A 22,341-nucleotide genomic window follows, 5' to 3' on the forward strand; every position below is an offset into this window, starting at 1 on the left:
CTGAAAGGATTAGTAAGACCGACCCGCTAGAAACCGGACTGCAAGCTGGCATTCCACACCGGCTACGAGCAGTCGAATATGTAACGCTACACCGGCCACGAGCGGACAACGGCGACATGCGCAAGAAATGCGACACGCAGACCGATCGTGAGAACGGACCAATGCAGCCAGCAACAAGCGGCCTAGTTAGAACTTTAGCTTGTTAGGTTTAGTCAGTCGAAGTCTAGAATCAGCCAGATATAGTTCATAGTTTAGCTTTAGTCAGGAGTAATCCTGTTTGTGTAAAATAAAAAATCTTTTTTTATGGCCAACCGGTCTAGATAAAGATTAACTGGTTACTGAGACTTCAGCTAAAAAAACTTCAATACAATTTTACTGAACTTCAGTAAAAAAAGTTATCTGTGCAAACACAACACACAATCAGCTGATGACGGAAGGCACGTGCTAACCCAAGTGACATTTGCTCGAAACAGTTTTTCCATATCTGCTCGATTAGTACTCGATATACCTTAAATTATTGATTTGTGATCAAGTGTGTTGAAAGCGTTAAGATTTGGTATGTTCGTAAATTTGACTTTCTTTTATCGATGGACGATGCCGTCGAGCTCATTTTTCATTCACAGCTATGGTTTTTGATGAAAAACAAAAGCTAATTTTGTGTGACGCTATTTTATAAAAAATGGGTATTTTTAAAGTATAAAATGGCTACATGAAGATTTATAACGATAAGAAACGTCATTTCCAGGTGAATCTACAAGAAATCGACGAAAAAGTCGCTCCACAGTTGATTTTAGAAGCCTTTTTCTAAATTCCCTTAAACTGGAGCAGGAAGAGGAAGAGAAGAACGAACCCAATTGACATTTTCGAGCACGAATCATCGGGAATTCGAGCAAATTGCCTTAAACTGGAGCCTTAAAGTTCACTTAAATTGCACAAATTTAAGGGAATTTAGAAATAGGCCTTTAAAATCAATTGTGATGCAGCTTTTTTGTTGTTTTCTTCTAGATTAGCTCAGAAATGATGTTTCCTATCGTTATAGTTGGTCATGTACTCATTTTATACTTAAATGATATCGATTTTTTATAAAATAACGTCGCACAAAACTAGCTTTTATTTTTCATAAAAAATAAACCTATGAATGTAAAATGAGCTCGACAGTATTGTCCATCGATAGAAGAAAGTCTAATTTACGAACACGCTAAATCTTAGCGCTTTCAACACACTTGATCACACACAAATCCACAATTTCAGGCGTATCGAGTACTAATCGAGCAGATATGGAAAAACAATGTCGAGCAAATGTCACTTGGGAAAAGAAAGCTTTATTTGTAAATGTTAGGCCTTTTTTGCTCCGACGCCTAAAATAGTTTGACCATTCCCCCAGTAGAGGGTGCCAAAACTGCTCATCCAGCACAGGAAACTGACCAAAATCTGCATAGATTTTGCACCATTTCCTGTGCAGAAAACTGCTCGAATATAGCCATATTTTGCACTACGGAAAGCACCATCTATCGTCAAACATCAATAAAGATATTCAGCTGATGCGTCATCTGTTGTCGTTATTATTACATTGTAATGTTTTGTATGCTTTCATCGTATGCAATTTTACGTAAAGCAATGTTAAAAACTGATTTTATAAAGTACTCGTGCAAAACAAATTTGAGTAGTCTGCTAGCTCGCACGAGGCCTTGCACTCCATACAACGTCATAGCCCCAGCGCCCTCGTATTAAACATATTGTGAGGGTAAGTAGTTTTTTCGCCTATAGATTTAGCAGTTAGAAATAGAGTACCCCATGAACAGCGAATATTCTAGCTTGCTAAATGCCTGAAATTTGATATATCTTGTTGAAAATTGGCAAACAACTTATAACCCAGGTTGGACGCATGTCTTAAAATTGCATGCAAAAGCACTGAAAATCTGAAGCACTGAAGCAAAAGCCCCGATTGGGAAATAAAGCGCGATTAAATTAAAATGGTTTTAAATTTTAATGATTTAACATTGTTAAAATCGTTTTACACAACCCGTGCTCCAATCCTTACGATTTTTTACTCATTTCGCATGCAATTTTAAGCCTTGCGTGCAACCTGGGTTATAAGTTCTTTTTGCCAGCGGGGCAAAAAGAACTTTTAACCCAAGTTGGACGCAAGCCTTCAAATTTCATGCAAAAGTACTGAAAATCTCGCCTCGATTGGGAAATAGAGCACGATAAAATTAAATTGGTTTTAAATTTTAATGATTTAACATTATAAAATACGTTTAACGTAATCCTTGCTCCAATCCTGACTGTATTTTTAGTCATTTTGCATGGAATTTTAATTCTCGCGTCCAACCTGGGTTATACTACTTTTGGCCAAATTTTTAATCGTTAAAATTTTAAACTGATTTTTTTATCGTTCTTTACGGCTCAACCGAGGCAAGATTTTCAGAAGTATACACTACACAAGAGAAACAACAAAAAAACACATCTATTGGGCTACGCAAAGATCTTTGTTCACAAATATTTATTTTGAAATCAACGAATGCATTAGTCAAAGGAAAGTTTGAATGGTTAATGGTTCTTTTCGTGACGAAAATACCCAGAGGAAATAGTCTTACTTATCGCACGGTGTACCCTTAATAATTTCTCGCGTTTCTCCTACTAAAATACGATAATTGTACTGTTCTGCGTCTAAACTGGTAAAAATAAACATAGGCAAGCGATCAGAGAGTACCCACAATGTCCCTTCGTTGTCTACTTTTAAATCGTTCGGAAATACTAACGCGTCACTGTCGGAATCCACTAACCCTTGAGTATCTGCATTCAGTGGCATTATCGTATTCCAGCATCCCACACCATCTTTGTTGACTTGCGTGTAAAAAATTACACCCGTTTCCGAATCATAAAACTCTGCGGATGATTGCGAGTTTGGTCCACGATCACCCAACAGTTTATAGTCGTAGTATGCTTGTGGGCTCTGCGCATATGATTCATTATGCAGTACCATGTTTGATACCATAAATTCCTTGGTACTTGAAAATGCGTGGAAATAGATGGGCCTCGTTCCGTCCTGCAAGCGTTTTCCGACAGCCATACCGAAAACACCATCAGTCCATTGAAAATTAACACCACCGATGTTGTAATCGCCCGCGAGAGGATCAAAATGGAAGAAGTTGTGCTTTACTCGCCACGATCGATCTTCTGCCAAAGAGTACACGATTACTGCGTAGCTTCCCAAGTCAGGAATATAGGCATGCGCATTATCGCAATCTCCACGCTCGGTATCGACAATCTACAGTTAAAATGGTACAATTGTAAAACAGGGATAATTCTTCTGATTGCAAATCTCTGACTCGATAATTTATGCTACTTACAACATTGGCAAAGAATGAGTCCTCTTTGAGCAGTGTGCTGTTGAAGAAATGTCGTCGAATGAGTTTATCTGTGTACAAGTCAAAAAGCACAATTGACGGAGGAGCATATTGAACAGCATCACCAAGAATGTCTGCAAGTCCGGTATCCATGACCCAAAGACGGTCGCACTCATCGGCGCGGACACGGAATGTTGATATAATTGTGGCGTTATTTTTCAAAAAATTGGATGCTGGATCTGGACCATCATTACGCTCTGGAAGGAAATGGAAAGTAGAACCGTGCAAATGGAATGAAACGTATGTTTATATTATTTACCTGTTGGGAGTTCATTTTCAGTCCACCCTGGATAAGGGCGCAAATCAGGGCTTATCCCGTCGGAAATGTTAACATATGTCAGCGAAGCGGCTACACCCGTCTTCCACCTGCAAAGAGATAGAATTGAGTTTTAACTAGTTTTTTTTTTTTTGGTTTAGTAAATAAGTGTTTGTAGTCTTTAATCTTTAACTATTAATTAAACGGATTCTCGATCCTGTGCGTGTAAAGACTACGGTGCTTCTTTAGAACGAATGAAACGTATACCGAACAATCTGTTCGGTTTTCATGAGCAAAAATTAAAATTGACATTTATACCTTCTTGCAAAACAAGCCTATATACGGCCTTTTCAAGGGCAACCCCTTTTTCTTTCGCCAGTGTATATTAAGGTTGAGTTAAGCCTAGATGACTGCCGTATATAATCTAGCAAATAAGGAAGTATTACAAGATACTACATGATTATTATTATAATACCATGGGTGTAAATACTATTACAATACTATAAAAAAACACTTAATTTTTTCAAAGTCTTCTCTATCAGACTTTTCTATCAAGATCGTATGGGCTCTCCTACAGTGCCCATTACAACAGAACCTGTGGTTCGTGAAGTGAACAGACGGGGTCCGCAAAAGATTTGATTTTTCAAAAGAAAAGCTTATTACAACACACATCTTTAATTTTTTCCCACAAACAAGATTAAACTTTCAACAGACATGTCTAGAATAATATTAAAAATAGTTTTGATCAAAAAGCTTTGAACTTAGTCTGCTAAACATATGCACTTAATATATGTGGGACGCGGCAAATGTATTTTCAAACACAAGTGGTCCGTGATCCTAAAAAGGTTGGGGAGCACTGCATTACATCACATATTTATGAACCATTGTTACATAAAATATCAGTAAAGCAGGAAAATACAAGAGAGAACGCCGTCTACATTATTAATAAGTACTGTACAACAAATTGCATTTATTTTACACTGACGAATAACGTTAACAAAGCGAGCATGTATCCAGTCTCGTTTTATGATCGAAAGTGGGAAATGTGTTCACATTTAGCACAGGTCTCGATAATATTAAATCTATTTCGATTGATTACCTTGGGACAGTAATAAACAGTTTGTCACGCCATCGTTCTAAACCCAGAGGTAGATTGTTGTGAACGATGTATTTGCCGGAATTCAAGGCAGCCACCTTAGCATCTTCTGAGGGCCAAGCGAACGAAACTTCACGCCACTTAAATTTTTCCTTCAGCTTCACACCAAAGACATCGGGCAGAATCAACAACGCTCCAACAGTGATCACAGAGAGCACGAGATTTGAAGTAGCCAGTATCATTGCACTGGTTGTTTTGGTCAACCCTTGAAAGTACACTACACAATAGTTGTAACTCACTCGTACTGGATTGTTCTACTAATGAAAGCACGATTTGCTGTTGCGTCCGTACAGCTACGCGAACAATCGACAATTGATGGTACCACCGTGTTTGCATACGAGAAAGCCTACCTGAAAAACCACCAACCATTTCTCAAAAGCGAAAAGGTTTGCTCTCGTAAAACCGGCTACAAATTGCTATATCAATGCGGATCAGAGCCCTCAACCCGCGTACCGGTTTTTGTTTCATCGTACTGTTGTTCCCAATGCTTCTCTTTCCACTTTTGTTTCTCTCAGCACTGCGATCGTCATCTGCCCGTCAAGCACACGGCTCGCTCGAAAACTGAAAACGATTTCATCGATCCACCTAGTGCATTTGTGGAGTTGTAGCTGTCTGTGGAATAGTTTATAAAAAGATCGTCGGTGGCATGTGATGCATCTACTTATTAAACAAACAACCCCTTTCAAGAAGGCCAAAATATTAATGTATGTTTAAAATCCTTCGACTGGGACTCGTCGGACACCTACGGTAAATTACCAGGGCATAGCACCGGGCATAGTAACAAAAGCATAGCGCCAAAACGCCTCTTCAATTGCATAAGATCACTTGTTTCGACGTGACGAACAATCACGATCGCGATCTTCTAAATTATAAACTTGGTTAGCAACGCAACGAGTTTTTCTTTACGTTTTAAGTGTGATTATTGCCATTGCGTTCAACTAACAAAGCAGAATGCTACCGCACCTCAAACATACAAGAATATAGGCTGGAAGCCAGTAAAAAATAGCTGAATGTTCAAAACATCTTCTTCCGACATGTTTCGCTTCGATCGCCTGTACCAAATCCGGTTCAAAATCACGATTTTACGCTATTCAAGTAGCTCTAACAAAGCATAACAAGATGTTTAAGTTCGAAATGATTAGTGAGGTTTTGTAAACTATTCAGAGGGAATAAAGGTAGCAACTATCAAACAGTTAAAGACAATTGATGAGTCATTGAACTTCTCTCCTTATGATTACGTTCACTTCTGTTCGATTGTAAATGCACTGTAAAAATATTGTGTTTGATTTGCGAAAGCACCAAATATTGTATACATATCTCGTAGAAAATAGCTAAACGGTGGTGTAAACAAATATTTGACTTTACATCTCTATTACCTGTTGAATTAATATTACAATTTGATCTGTACAAACTTTTTGTTCTGTATATATACATTAAAAACGTTCAACAATTGACCTAGAACCAGTTTATTCTTTACGATTCGATGAGCACAAATAATTAGAAATTCGTTACAAAAAAAGACTATCGAAAGAGCAGTGATGTAATGTAATGGCATGAAATAGCAGTGACACATAATGCCAAAACAATGAACACAATACGCAGAGGTGCTATACATGTGTACTAGTGATAGGTGGGTCAACCCGAACCTATTCGGTCGGAGCCATCCGTACGCGACCCGGAGTCATTCGGGTCGACCCAAATGGTACAAGTAGGTTCAGTAGGTGCAACGACTCCGGTAGGTTTGTTTGTTTGAACAGTTAAGAGAGGCTTTGGCTCCTTTACTCCGGTAGGTGCCAGATAACAGAAGTGACTCCGACCCGTTGGTGCAACGAGTTCGGCTCGGTCCGGGCCAAGGTGGGTTCATTTCAACCCGTTGTTGCAGCGAGTTCGGGTCGATCCGAACGATGAGTAGGTGCGAGAAAGTATAAGCGACTCCGATCCGTTAGTGAAGCGAATTTGAGTCGGGTCAAGTCAAGGTAGGTTCAATACCCGACCCGAACTGGCTGAACCAACGGGTCGGAGTCGCATATGCTTTCTCGCACCTACTCATCATTCTGGTCGACCCGAACTCGTTGCACCCGCGATTCTGATTTGATTCCGACTCCGACCAAGCGTACCCGCTGCACCCACGGGTAGGAAACGATTGGTTCGCACCCGACTCCGGGTCGGGTCGTGAAATGAATCGTATGTCCTACCACTAATGTGTACGTATTACGATGTTGCTTGAATGTGCTTTTTGTTTGTTAAACTAGTGTCGTTACATAAATGAAAATATTCATTCACTGTGGAATTAAAAACACTTGTCTTAGCAAACTATAAATAAAAAGTGTACCAAACAAAAATCAAACGAATTAGTTTTTTTTATTATTTCAGAGTAACGGTCCAAAAAGGCCGTTTTGTTCAAACGAATTAAATATCTGTAATGAAAATATGCCATTACCTTTTATGTGGTACTATTCCCTTGGAATGCTGATTACTTTTCACACAATATATCGCATGCTGTGCATTTAAAGTGTCAAGGAGAGTGCAACAAATAATTGATTTCAGACCTATTCAAAACGTTACCTTACGTGATGTGCAGAATGACGTTAATTCATGTAGGAGACGTATTTGTTGGAGCCCATGGTGATCATTTATCATCAGAATGGAATCGGAGCTATTGATAAACAAAGACAAAATGAAAACAAAATAATAATATGTTCTATACTTTAACGTGACTCAAAGGTAACATACCTCAAAGCCTGTTATCAAAGATTGTTGGTGTGATGTGAGAAGATCGACTACAATACATTTTTCGCAAATCACCGATTACATTTGTTTCACAAACGTGTAACCCTAGCATTGCGATTTAAATTGTAAGTTTGCATGTTAAATCTTTCAACGCTCTGTGTCATGCACTTATATTACAATAAAAGTCCTTGTGTATGCAAGAATAATAACAGGAGACGTTATTGAGTTTTGTTAAAATATATATTTTTTAAAATATTACTTTATTACGCTTCATGTATCCTACATAGCAGAAAATTTATTTCAGTATTTCGAGCGTTGCTTTCTCCTATTTTATTGAGGAATTGTCGTATGGATTGAATTTCACTAGAATTACAATTTATTCACTACTATGCATGCTTTTACTTTCAATTTCAATTGTATTCTGCAATTCAGATAAACCACCATCATTTCATTTCATAATAAGAGTACATCATAACATATTTTTCAAGGATTCTTTCTGCACCTTCGTTGAAACATTTATAGTTACTTTTGAGCTAGCGCGGTTGATGATGATCGATTGAATTGCATTCCTCCAGCAGTGGTGCCATTTGCGGGTTCATTAAAAGGTTGTGCAGTATTTTTATTTTCCCGTTCTGTTAGTCGTTGCTTGAGCAGTCGTATTTTGTCTTCTTTCTGCAAATTTATCAAGCAAACAAATATTTTCTCATTGTATTACATGAATTGAAACGATGCTAGAAAAGTACGAATCAACGATACAGTCTGAACTCACTGGTTGAACTTCGATTGTCTGCCAACTTTTAAATATGTGATTTTTAGTTGGCACGTTTATTCATACAAAAATATTCTATTTTTCCATACAATCGCATGCTTTTTAAATGAACTTTCATCCAACTATCGAGTGGTCCACTAAAATGCATGCCAACTAAAAAGCGTTCAACTATTGAATCCAGACGGTATACAGGTAGTCCCCGAAATAAATGGTACCGATTATAGCCAAATTCGGATTTTAAGGAAAACGTAGGAAAATGAACACCCTTTATTTCAGCATTATTTCGCATGAACGTGAAATTCCAATATCTACAATGTATTCATTCGTGTGTTATATGAACACCATGTTAATTTTAATCATATGCTTTAGGATAAATTTGAAAGGCTCTCCTGAACAGCTAGCTAGCAATTATAGGAAGAAAAATATTTCAACACGTATGCGCAACAGCTACTAAATAGAAGAATACTACATGATGTTTACTTCTTCTTCTTCTTTTTGGCATAACAACCTTAGTCGGCCAAGGCCGTATTTGTTGAAGTTTACAATTGATTTAAGTATGCTATGAGATACTGGTGTACAATTGATCATAGTACTCTATGAAATAGTGTTAACAGAATGTAGTTAATAAAATGTTCATTCCTCTTTCAACCATCAACCAGTAAAGGTGTTTTAGCTCTGTTAATAGGTTATGGGCCCAGTATAACCCAGTATCAACCAGTAAAGGTGTTTTAGCTCTGTTAATAGTATTGATTACCCATAGCAGGATAGTTAGTCCTACGTATGCACATTAGGACAAGGGCGGTCGGAAGTCAAAAATATCCCATTAAAAAAAATATTATGTTCATCACAAAGCTAAATAATTAGCGAAGAAAAATCTGTAATATTATAACAGTATCATGTCAACTTCAGAAGTTGTGACTGGTCAAAGTCAAAATCTTTCCAAACTACATTTTTCCCTCCAACTTTTGTCCTATTTTCACATAATGGGTTTAGGTGTAAATATTTGTAGTAGGTGGACAAATAATATATCATTGGAATATTACCTGTTTTTTTTTTTTTTAGTTGGTTATTCTAATCGTTTTATTATTAAAACCAAAACAATGATTCACAAATATAAAACTAAGTGTAAGACGATTGTGTTCACCGATTGAAATATGTGTCTATGGCGATGTACCTAATATGTACGATGTACTTTGGCACACAATATAAAGACTTTCTCTAGATTATGAAGACCAACACCTAGAGTATTGAATCCGTTGCTGAGCCTTGTTATTAGGCAAAATGTCTCTATATTATTGGCAGTGTTGGCAGTTCTGCTGGCAGTGTTGTAGCAATACCTCGCCGATACGGGAGTGGAATCGAAACCTCTAGTACAGTGATGTCAAATTCGTTTAGGGTCGCTTAGGGTTTAGGGTTTAGGGTTTTTTTTATTTTTAGTTGGTTATTCTAATCGTTTTATTATTAAAACCAAAACAATGATTCACAAATATAAAACTAAGTGTAAGACGATTGTGTTCACCGATTGAAATATGTGTCTATGGCGATGTACCTAATATGTACGATGTACTTTGGCACACAATATAAAGACTTTCTCTAGATTATGAAGACCAATACCTAGAGTATTGAATCCCTTGCTGAGCCTTGTTATTAGGCAAAATGTCTCTATATTATTGGCAGTGTTGGCAGTTCTGCTGGCAGTGTTGTAGCAATACCTCGCCGATACGGGAGTGGAATCGAAACCTCTAGTACAGTGATGTCAAACTCGTTTAGGGTCGCGGGCCGGATCACAGTTGAACATATTCTCGATATATATATATACATATTCTACCTTTTTATACTAAAATATATCACTTAGATATTTTAAGTATTTATTACAGGTTTTGTTTTCTCGATCACCCACAGTTCCACATGGTGCTTTCGGTCGGCGAAAATCATTAAGGACTTATTCTTTGACCTAGAATCGTATCTACATTTTTTCGTATCCTCCTATAAAACTATTCATGAAAAATCCTCCACCATACCCCACAATCTTTAATTGTGTATGAATAAGAAATATGGAAACACAAAAATAATACGCAAAGCAGTTCACATTTACTCATACTTTATTTTAGCGGCAGTCACCGTAACCTGGAAATTTTATCATTCTTATTGTTGCTGCGAGTCGTAAACAAATAGAGAAATGTCACCGGGGCTGACAGCAAAACTTTCAGCTTTTGCGATCGCGAGAGATTCTACACTCTCACGTATAGAGGGCACTGTAACGGGTTCGGATACAGGGAAGGCAAATGACCTCAGTATCGGGAATCGGGTTCCTCGCCATCGCGATTGCTTCAGTAGCATCACGACAGCGAGCGAATATAGTTGAAAAACTTTTTAAAGGTGTACAAAAACCGCGACAAAATAAAGTTTCCACCCAAAGCGAAACTCGGCGAATAAACATTTTTTGACTCCTATGAGAGAACAATTTATATTCCGTTACGCGACTAGTTCGGGAGCTAACAAGCTTTAAAAAAGTTTTTTTTGCAATAAGTGCAAAGATTTTTATCGCGAATATCTAAAATCAAAGTGCCGGGAGTGATATTTTTCGAGTGTTAGTGCATCCGAGAAAATGTCCCAGCAAGCGATGAAAATCACCCGTGCAGCGACTGACCGCGATAATGCACCGCAAGTGCGGAGTGATGTGGGAGAAAAGGCCGCTACCGCGGCAACAGCCAAAGTTACTCGACCCAAGAGCGAGAGGCTAATGGCGGCTAAGGCCAGCCAAAATCGGGATATAGCAGCCACGCAAGTGTTGGCAAGCGAAAAGCGCGAGGATAAACCTCTCCATCCGAATGATGAGCCTTGCTCATCCCAACACGGCCGCAAAGCAAGTTTGTCTAAGCATGAACAAGTTTCGACGTCTTCAAGATGCTCAGCATTAGAACGTCGCGTAAACGAAGAGGGAGCAGAGGAACAGAATGCTGCCAGCGATAAATGCAAACAGAAGCCCCACTGTCCCAACAAGGAACCAGGTTCGTCTTTGCGTACTAGTAAGGCTGCATCATCCAAGCATGGGCGTTCATCTGTGTCGTCCAAGCGCTCAGCCTTAGAACGCCTAGTGAGAGAACAAGCCCTACAGGTGAAGCTGCTAATGGCTGAGAAAGAAAAAATGATGGCAGAGAAAGAAAAGACGATGGCGGAAGCGGTATTGAAGTGCAAGTTTGCCGCCTTGGAACTGCAGCACGAGACGCAAAGGAATAACCTCGAAGAGGCCGATGGTGTTTCCGAATACTCTGTGAGCATCATTCAGGGGTTAGTGTTGAGTGGTCAAGACGAAAACGAACAAGAGTCCATCTTGAGATCAAAAACGGCGGAGTGGGTACAGGCCCAATCGAAGATTTTTTTACCGCAAGCGTGTTCCAGCGTTGAACCTGTGCAACAAGAAGTTACACGCGATAAGGAAGTAGCTGCTTTGGATTGGAAACCCTGCGACCACATCGCAGCTAGGCAGGTATGGCCGAAAAAACTCCCTACCTTTTCAGGTAAGCCACGAGAGTGGCCAAAGTTCTACAACTGCTACGTCGAATCGACAAAAGCTTGCGGACTTTCTCCAACGGAAAACATGGCCAGGCTGGAAGAATGCCTTACTGGACCCGCACGTGATGCCGTCGAAGGATGGCTCGATAGTCCGACGTCAGTAGAGATGATCATGAAGACACTTCAGAGACTGTACGGACGGCCTTCGCTTGTGGTGAAGGATTTGCTCGAGAAGGTACGGCGAACCCCAGCAGCAAGGCCGGAACACCTAGATGAGCTAATCACGTTTGGCCTAACAGTGTTACATCTGTGCAACCATCTAGCCAACGCGGATCTGGTACACTACCTTTCAAATCCTGAGCTACTTGAGGAGATGGTAGAGAAGCTGCCCGTAACAAGGAAGTTAGAGTGGGTACGATTTAGTGAAAGTTACCATCTACCAACCCTGAACGAATTTGGAGTCTTCATGGACAAACTGGTAGATGAAGCCTGTGTTGTAACCAGATACACTCCACCCAAACCTCACACACATCGAACGGTACACCGCTCAAATGTACATAGCCTATCTCACGAGCCACCAACACCTATCGTTGAGTCAAACACAACCCCTTGCCGCATGTGTAAAAACACTAGCCACAAGTTGAGGCAATGTGAAGCATTTAGGCACATGTCTCCACCGGATCGCTTGGTAGCGGTTAACCAGATGAAGCTTTGTCGAAACTGCCTTGCTAACCACGGGACGAAACCCTGAAAATCGAGGTACTCCTGCGGCGTTCCGGGATGCGGTCAACGACACCATAGTTTACTGCACCAGCCGAGGGAAGGGGCAACCGCCCAGCCAGCACAGTTGCAGACACACCACCACGTGGCGAAAACAACACTGTTCCGTGTAGTACCTGTTACCATCCACAAGAGATATAGCGTATAGAGCGTATAGAGGCTATACGCTCTAGAGCGAAAACTGGACAAGAATGAAGAACTGAAGCAGATCGTACACGAGCAAATGCGTATGTATATAGAAAGAGGCTACGCACACCAAGCGACAGAAGAAGAATTGGCTACTGCAAATCCCAACCGCATCTGGTACCTACCATTAAACGTTGTTGGGCACCCACATAAACCTGATAAAAAACGCCTCGTTTGGGAGGCAGCAGCGAAAATCCAAGGGGTATCCCTTAACCCAGTCCTTCTGAAGGGTCCAGATCTGCTAGCTATGCTCCCCGAAGTGTTGTGTAATTTTAGACAGAGAAAGATTGCCTTCGGAGGAGACATAGAAAAGATGTTCCATCAACTACGAATCCGACCGGAAGACACTCACAGCCAACGATTCTTGTTTCGGTTTGATAAAAATAAGAATCCCGATATCTATTTGATGGATGTTGCGAAATTTGGTGCAACGTGTTCCCCATGTTCTGCACAATATGTCATGCATCGCAATGCTGACGAACATGCCACAAACTACCCAAACGCTGCAAGTGCCATCAAACGTTCCACCTACATGGACGACGTTTAACACGTTTAACATGAGGAATTGGGTATGCAACGATCCTTCTGTGCTTAAAGCTATAGAAGAAAACAAAGTAAATGTAAAACCCGTCGTCATAAACCTAAGCGACACTGGCAGTAACACCAGAGTGCTGGGAATGGTTTGGGACCCTATTGCCGACGTATTTCGATTCTCCTCCTCATGGCATAAAGAATTAGTACCCTACGTAATGGAAGGAAAACGACCTACAAAAAGAACTGCCCTTAGAGTCATTATGAGCCTTTTCGACCCTCTGGGACTGCTAGCCCCAATCCTCATTCACGGTCGCATGATAATGCAAGATTTGTGGCGAGTCGGTATAGACTGGGATGCAGAAATGAGTGAGCCAGAGTTTCTCAAGTGGCAGAAATGGGTGGGTCTACTACCGGCAGTTGAACGACTGGAAATACCAAGATGCTACCTTGGCGATATGTGTTCGAAGTTGAGTACATTACAGCTACATGTTTTCACAGACGCAAGTGAAATTGGGTATGGATGCGTTGCGTACTTGCGGGCCGAAGAACAAGGCCGCATACATTGTTCCCTGATCATGGCACGAAGCAAAGTAGCTCCCGTAAAATATCAATCTGTACCCAGAATGGAACTACAAGCAGCACTTTTGGGAGCGAGGTTAATGCGAACTATTGTGGACAGCCATACACTTCCGATCAACGGGAAGTATATCCACACAGACTCAGAGGTAGTACTGGCATGGGTTAGATCTCCCTCTAGAGACTTCAAACAATTTGTCGCTTGCAGGATCGGCGAGATTCTTTCGCTAACTGAGCCATCAATGTGGCGACATGTTCCTACGAAAGACAATCCGGCCGATTGTCTAACGAAATGGGGAAAAGAAACTCAGCTAGAGTCAAATAGCCGCTGGTTCAATGGACCAGCATTCCTCTACCTTCCACCATCGAAATGGCCAATGCAAAAAAAGGTAGAAGAGACCCTAGAAGAGCGAAGAACTGCCCACCTATTAACGAATCATCAAATTGGCGAACAACCCTTCATAAAGGTAGAACGTATTTCTAAGTGGAAAGTACTACTACGAACTGTGGCAATGCTTTTTTCGATTTGTAGCTAATTGTCGACGCAAGGCAAACAATCTACCACTTGAGACCATACCAGCAACACAAAGACAAGCACAGCATATAAAGCGAAATGTGCTATCACACCAAGTCCCAGTTAAAGCTGAAGAATATAGTAAGGCAGAACAAGTGTTGTGGCGCATGGTCCAGCAAGAATGCTACCCAAATGAAGTGAACCTTCTGAATGGAGATAAAAAGAAGCAAACCCTACCAACTAAAAGCATCCTTCACTCATTAACACCCATGGCAGACAAATATGGTGTGATACGCGTCGATGGTCGTACAGCAAACGCAGAATATACTGCATTCGACACGCGTTTTCCTATCATCTTACCAAAGCAACACCGCGTAACCTGCTTGTTGATAGAAGATTACCACCATAGACTGCGACATGGAAACCGAGAAACGGTTGTAAACGAGGTCCGTCAGCGTTTTCATATACCAAATTTGCGGGCACTAGTTGATAGAGTAGCAAAAGACTGCCAACGCTGCAAAATAGCAAAAAGTAAGCCATACACTCCTAGAATGTCTCCCCTACCCGTGGAACGACTCACCGCATGGGTACATCCCTTTAGCTACGTCGGGGTCGACTTTCTAGGACCAGTCGACGTCACGAACGGTAGGCGTAACGAAAAGCGATATGTGGCAGTGTTTACCTGCCTCGTTACACGCCGTGCACCTTGAGATGGTGTACAGCCTCTCAACCGACGCCTGCATCATGGCCATACGGCGATTTGTTGCACGTCGAGGTACACCTATAGAGATTTTCTCTGATAATGGCACCAATTTTGTGGGAGCGAGCAACATCCTAAAACAAGAGATATCGTCAACAATTTATAAATGTGCCGATACATTTACCAATTCCTGCACAAGTTGGTCCTTCAATCCACCGTCTGCACCACACATGGGAGGTGTCTGGGAGCGCATGGTGCGAAGCGTGAAAGCAGCTATGCGCACTCTAAACGATGGTCAACGGTTTGAATGATGAGATATTGTTGAGCGTGTTAGCTGACTCGGAGAATTTGATCAATTCCAGGCCGTTGACATATACGTCGCTTTCGTCAGATGTAGAATCCATCACACCAAACCATTTTCTACTCGGAAGTTCAGCAGGCGCCCAGACACATATGCGCTTCTGTCCGAGTGTAACACAAGCACTTAGACACAGCTACAAGAGGTCACAGCAGTTGTCCTACCACTTATGGGATCGTTGGGTAAAAGAATACTTCCCATCGCTAAACAAACGGCCAAAGTGGCACGACGACCAGGTTCAGCTAAAGGAAGGCGATTTGGTGTTTGTAATAGAGGGAGATCGAAAAGAATGGACTAGGGCAGTAGTCGAAGAAGTCCATGCAGGACGAGACGGGTGGGTAAGACAAGCGATTGTTCGTACAGCAACCGGAAAACAACTAAAGCGACCCACGGTTAAGTTAGCTGTATTAGATGTGGAAATTAAGGAAACCGAAAAGGAGAGAGATATTGCACAGCTAAAGTAGAAGATAGTTTACGGATCGCGAGAGCACATGGAAAAGTGAACACGGTATGACAGCAAGCTTGACGGGTAACCAGTTCACGGGGTGGGGTGTTGCTGCGAGTCGTAAACAAATAGAGAACTGTCACCGCGGCTGACAGCAAAACTTTCAGCATTTTGCGATCGCGAGAGATTCTACACTCTCACGTACAGAGGGCACTGTAACGGGTTCGGATACAGGGAAGGCAAATGACCTCAGGATCGGGAATCGGGTTCCTCGCCATCGCGATTGCTTCAGTAGCATCACGACAGCGAGCGAATATAGTTGAAAAACTTTTTAAGGTGTACAAAAACCGCGACAAAATAAAGTTTCCACCCAAAGCGAAACTCGGCGAATAAACATTTTTGACTCCTATGAGAGAACAATTTATATTCCGTTACGCGACTAGTTCGGGAGCTAACACTTATTAATGATGGGAATAGTTCCGAAAATTGAGGAACGGAACGATCTTGCCAATCTGTAGAAAAAGAATGGAACGCAGAACGCAGGTTCAAGATAACCTGCCCTGATTATACTTTTTTCAGTTGCTCACTTTGTGTATGGATAACTTTAAAGTATCCATTGAATATTGTTTAATATCTTATATGTGCAATAATCAAACATGTTCTATTCAAACAAGTTAAATTATAGTTTATTGAATGAGTAAAACTAATACACTACTTAAAGAAAAACGCTTTACTTAAGTAACCCGCTACACAGTGCATTTCGAATTAAAAAGTTAAGACACTTTGTAGGATTTATTTTAAATAAAACTAAATATAAATACTTTACTTACTTATCCGGCGCTACAACCGATTTGCGGTCTTGGCCTGTCTCAGGAGTGTCCGAAACCGCTCACGGTCTCGCACCTTCGTCTGCCAGTCCGTTATCCCGGCCTTAATGGCGGACGCCTCCACGCCATCTTGCCACCTCAATTTGGGCCTACCACGCCTCCTTTGTCCTTGTGGACGGCCTTAAACGACTTTACGGGCTCGGTCGTCCGTTTCCATGCGTACAACATGACCAGCCCACCGGAGCCTGGCGAGCTTGACATGCTGCACGACAACGAGGTCGCCGTACATCTTGTATAACTCGTCATTTTAGCGGCTCCTCGATTGTCCTTCCACACATACGGGGCCAAATATCCTTCTGAGGGTTTCGTCAGATTTGGACAGTGTCCATGTCTCAGAGGCGTATGTGAGTACTGGTACAGTATCGGACAATAAGATAGGGCCTTTTTTTTTTCATCGCACCATGCACCCGTTGGGACAGGTTTATGTGTGGTTTGTGTTTGTTTGTGTTTATGTGTGCATGTGTGTGCATGTGTGTGCATGTGTGTGCATGTGTGTGTGTGTTTGTTTGTATGTTTCTATGTGTGTGTGTATGTTTGAGTGTGTATTTGTGTGTGTGTTCGTGTCACAAGTATGTCGTTTCGGATCGATTTGTAAGTAGTTTTTTTGTGTGTTTTGGGTTAGGTTTTTGTTGTTATTAGCAGGACCAACGCCTTCGCGATCAGTGTTTCTTCGATACATTAACAATCGCACGGTATTCCTCCGCCGTGGTTTTCCTAGGACGTCCGAGTGACTTGCGCGTTTCGGTTGTCCGAAACGCGTTTGCCACAAAAGTGCGCAATCGTTCCATCACTTATTTGATCGTTTTGCGCTTAATGCCAGTAGCCGCCATTCGCTTTATGATATGGCGCTGATAATCGGTACAATTTTTACCTCGACCCATTGTTACAAAAACTGCTTGCTTGGACTGTCAAGAACGCACTGGTTAAAAACCTGGACACGGCTGATGCTGTGCACTGCCTGCGTTCTGCTTTCATGCGCGATGAACCACATCATTATCAAGCAGCCAAAAAGGCGTATAGATAAAAAACTATCAATAAGTAAGCGAGTGAGCGTCTACCCATTCAGGTCGAGAACAGAATACTGCCGCGCTCATAAAACAAAACGCGCATTGAAAATAACACCAGCGCGCTTGCTGAATGCACGCACAAAGTTTCCCATGCGCACACAACGTTCAACGCAGAGATGCATGCAGGCTTTTCAATGGCGTGCACTGGCGAACCACCTGTGAGGAAATGCCGAGTTCATTGCTGTTGTGCGCGTTTCCATTTCGCATCGCTATCGCATTCACATTCATCAAAGAGCACACCTGCGTTCTCGTCCGAGGAACAAGCGCCGCTATCGATGCAAACTTTCGCTTTTATCCAAGTGTGAACGCATGCTATTTCACATGATAACAACCATTATCAGCATACTTTTGACGCAATATGACATCATGTAAAGCTACGTTTCTTCCGACACAAACCTGCGCTCTCGCCGATGCACGCACAAGAACATTTAAAAACACACTATCTTTCGAACACACACACACACACACACACACACACACACACACACACACACACACACACACACACACACACACACACACACACACACACACACACACACACACACACACACACACACACACACACACACACACACACACACACACACACACACACACACACACACACACACACACACACACATACACACACACACATACACACACACACCACAAACACAAGTAACGTGGTAAAACAAGTGCACGGTGCGATGAAAAAAAGGCCCTATCTTATTGTCCGATATTGTACTATATTGGTACTATATAGTCCCAGCTTCGTCCGTCGCGACAGGTTCTTTGAGGTGAACTGATTTTTCAGGCTGTAGAATGACCGGTTGGCAGCCAGCATCCTTGCACGCAACTCAGCTTCCATGCTGTTGTCGTTGCTGACCTTTGACCCCAGATAGGTGAATTCCGGGACGACTTCAAAAGTGCGTTCACCTATTTTTACATCGCGCCTACGTAGATTCTGATTATTTATTGGTTGGCCCACTGATGTTGCCACCATCAGTTTGGTCTTTGCCTCGTTTATCTGCAATCTGAGGTTCTCTGCCGCCTGCTCGATCCCTTGGTAGGCTTCTGCTACATAGGAGAGCCGCAGACAAATGATGTCCATATCATCAGTGTATGCCAGGATCTGGGTTGACTTATAGAAGATGGTTCCCGTAGTCTCCACCCTCGAGTCACGGATGGCCCTCTTTAGCGCCAGGTAAATACAAATAGCATCAAATAACATCGGTATATAACAAATACATATAGTGTTGAGCTTTTTCTGTAGGGTTGACATGATACTGTACAGTGCACTACCGGAGAGTCCAATTTAATCGCACTACCGCGGTGCAGAGGGTCCAATTTAATTGCGGTGCACTACCGGAGAGTGCACTTTAATTGTCTATGAGAATAGCGCTATTCTACGGGTCAATAAACGGTGTTCAATAAGTTAATGCGTAAGGCTAAACTTGTCGTGCACGTCCACGACCACGTACAAAGAAGATCTAATGTTAAAATTCAAGAGCGTTCATTGAAGATGCATGCGCAACGAAGCAGCTTAGCATCCAACACATAGCAATTCATTGATTGCCACAATCCAGTCCAAATAACGAACCAATACCAATAAGATGTATATAGCAGAAGAAAGGCAATTCATTCATTCCGTTTACGACTAGCACATGATTGTCTCTTTAAATTTTGGCAATCAACTTCTCACCCCACCAAAAATCTCTATCCTTTTCTGGCTTCATGGCGATGGTGTAGTACCGTTATCTCTGTGATTGAGAATGTGTGACTTGCGCTATTATTGGGGGCCTTTCCGTTTTAAGCTCGTAGGCTGAAATTTCAGCCTGTCAGCTTTTTGCATTGTATATCAGTTTTCGAGCACCTATCTAAGTGGGTATAATATACAGGTGGGCTTATCCCAAGGTGTATGAATTTAGAAGGCTGATTTTTATCGCTTCTGCTTCTGAATGAAGATTTTAAGAGTGTTTTGAGTATTCATCAAGCCTCCAGAAAGCTCGTTGGAGCAAAAGTTTTCACTCGTTCTGTCAAAAAGTGATGTTCAAAATTGCTTATAAAAAATGCTATGAGACCACCTGGACTACATACACTTTGATTTTGGATTCCATCACCAGATCTCTTTAATGCACCTTGGGATAAATGTAAACAAACCCGTGTTTTCGAGCAGGTACTCGAATCTTATTCTAGCTTTGTGGCTAGAATAATCTAGACTGAAAATTTCAGGCTAGTTTTTTGTGTGGTTTTGTATGGAGTGTTTACATGATTTCAGCCTTCAACTGTCAAACTCCATACAAAAAACTAACTAGATTCGTGAAGGCCCCCATTGTTAGAATAGTAACTGTTGTATATGGAACACTCTATGTATGAGCGGTGATGATTGTCATCGCTCCTGACGTGACGCAACCTGGATGCCGTTCGGATGCACCCCGACCTGGCATCAACTAAAAGAGCTCTAGATCAATCAGCGTTGTTGGCTCGTGAACTTGCACTCTTTTCATTCTCTCCATTTCTACGTTTTTCAATAAAAGTGAATTCAATACGTAACAGTAACCATCGAATTGGAGTAGCCTTTGGTTATGTGTTAATAAATGTTCATTTCTGTGTTACACCTCCAAACCTTACAGACGTAATATTCAATAGGTTATGGGCCCAGGCTACGAATCTTTTTTTTTTTTTGAAGAAATACTCAAGATACGGTTCTATTAATAAAAAAAAAATTGTCGAACGCATTTTTTGTGAAGCATGACGAATCCGAGACAAGCAGGAGCATCATTTTCTCTGCCTTTGCGGGAAATACTTCGAGGATCGGAAACTACAGCTCTTGGTCTTTCGCCACCAAGATGGTCCTGATTAAGGAGAAGACCTGGTGCGCAGTGAAGGAGTTAGCTGAAGGTGAACCGGCAATGAGCGAAGAAATATCCCAGCAAGCATTGGCTACAATATGTCTCAGCATTGATTCAAGCATATACGGACTGGTACGGGATGCTAAAAATGCGAAAGAGGCGTGGGACAATCTTCAGAACACGTACGAGCATAGTGGATCAACCAGGAAGATTGGTCTACTACGACGGCTCACAGGTATTCGTTTGGTTGGAGCTGAACGAGATGAAGACATCATTTGTCAGACGACTCAGCAGTGAATGAGTTCTTCACGACGAGTCATCAGTTGGCAGAAGTTGGATTTAAGGTCGATGACGCTTGGTTGGCCAGTTTGCTCATGAAAGGCTTGCCAAAGCAATATGATCCTATGATCCTTGGCCTGGAGGCATCCAGAATCAAGCTGACGGCGGATATAGTGAAAGCGAAAATCTTGCAAGATGTGAAAGTTTCAAGCGAAAAGCAGGCTATGGAACCATTCCTGAGCAACTCGAAATCGACGATGAAGAAGCGTAGCGATAAATCTAAATCTTGTATACAGTGCTACCGATGCAAGAAAATGGGCCACTATGCATCTCAGTGTTCGAGTCAATCATCTGACAAGAAGAAAGAAGAGAAACACAGCAGCAGTGGTCATGCTGCATTTTTCGCAGCTTTTAATGCATGTCAGTCGCCTGTAGCAGCGGAGGAAGAATGGCTTTTTGATTCTGGCGCGACGTCTCATTTGTGCCGAAATAGCAACTTGTTGGTTGATGCAGAGAATGTTTCGTCAAGCATCAACGTAGCCAACAACACTGCTGTTCCAGTGGTTGCTAAAGGTTTGGTGAACGTACCGCCAGATGTTGGAAGGTCAACGTGTGAAATTTCGATGAACGATGTCCTTTTTGTACCGGAATTGGCAGTGAATCTTTTATCCGTTAGAAAGATGTGTCAGAAGGGCTACACAGTGACGTTCCGAAAACAGACGTGCAAGGTGGTCAGTCCAACTAACAAAGTGGTTGCGATTGGTCAAGAATCTGGCGGTTTGTACAGATTGAAAAGAGCAACCAGATCATCGGTGAACATGGTCAGCCGGATGGATGACAACTTTCAACTTTGGCATCGTAGGCTGTGTCACATGTCTGTTGGATGCATGAAACGGCTTGGTAACATGGCAAGCGGTGTTGAATTCAACGTGACGGATGGAATACAGTGTGTACCATATATACAAGGTAAGCACTATCGTCAACCGTTTCATTCCAAGGGACAACGTGTGAACCGTGTGCTGATTCATTCCGACTTGTGTGGACCCATGGAGACAGCATCCATAGGAGGAATTCGATATTTTCTCACTTTTATTGATGACTCGAGCAGAAAGGCGTTTGTTTACTTTCTAAAAACCAAAACTAAAGTTTTAGAAGCATTTCAACATTTTGAGAGCTCTGCCGAGAAACAGACGGGTGAGAAAATTAAGCGTCTCAGATCAGACAATGGGAAGGAATATATGAATCGTGAAATGAAGCAATTCCTTTGTCGGTCCGGTATTCATCACGAGACATCCACTCCATACACTCCGGAGCAGAATGGATTAGCGGAATGTAAGAATA

General features: G+C 41.8%; 2 protein-coding genes across 2 annotated transcripts in view; both read right to left on the bottom strand.

The window, feature by feature from the left end:
• Positions 1–2,486: 2,486 nt before the first annotated feature.
• Positions 2,487–6,003, bottom strand: LOC121601818 (L-dopachrome tautomerase yellow-f2-like). Its single transcript, XM_041930619.1, has 4 exons — positions 4,766–6,003; positions 3,670–3,776; positions 3,354–3,607; positions 2,487–3,271 (listed from the first exon to the last, which is right to left on the bottom strand). Exons 1-4 carry the CDS (start codon positions 5,002–5,004, stop codon positions 2,594–2,596), a joined length of 1,278 nt encoding a protein of 425 aa, XP_041786553.1. The 5' UTR covers positions 5,005–6,003; the 3' UTR covers positions 2,487–2,593.
• A 1,855-nt stretch (positions 6,004–7,858) lies between these two features.
• LOC121601819 (gamma-aminobutyric acid type B receptor subunit 1-like) overlaps positions 7,859–22,341 on the bottom strand; it is a gene marked incomplete at its 5' end in the record, with an annotated part of 36,690 nt that continues 22,207 nt past the window's right edge. Inside the window, 1 exon segment of the mRNA XM_041930621.1 lies at positions 7,859–8,224. Coding sequence (XP_041786555.1) covers positions 8,075–8,224 — 150 coding nt within the window.

The sequence above is a fragment of the Anopheles merus genome, unplaced genomic scaffold, assembly GCF_017562075.2.
Source record: "Anopheles merus strain MAF unplaced genomic scaffold, AmerM5.1 LNR4000192, whole genome shotgun sequence".
Classification (NCBI taxonomy): Eukaryota; Metazoa; Arthropoda; class Insecta; order Diptera; family Culicidae; genus Anopheles; species Anopheles merus.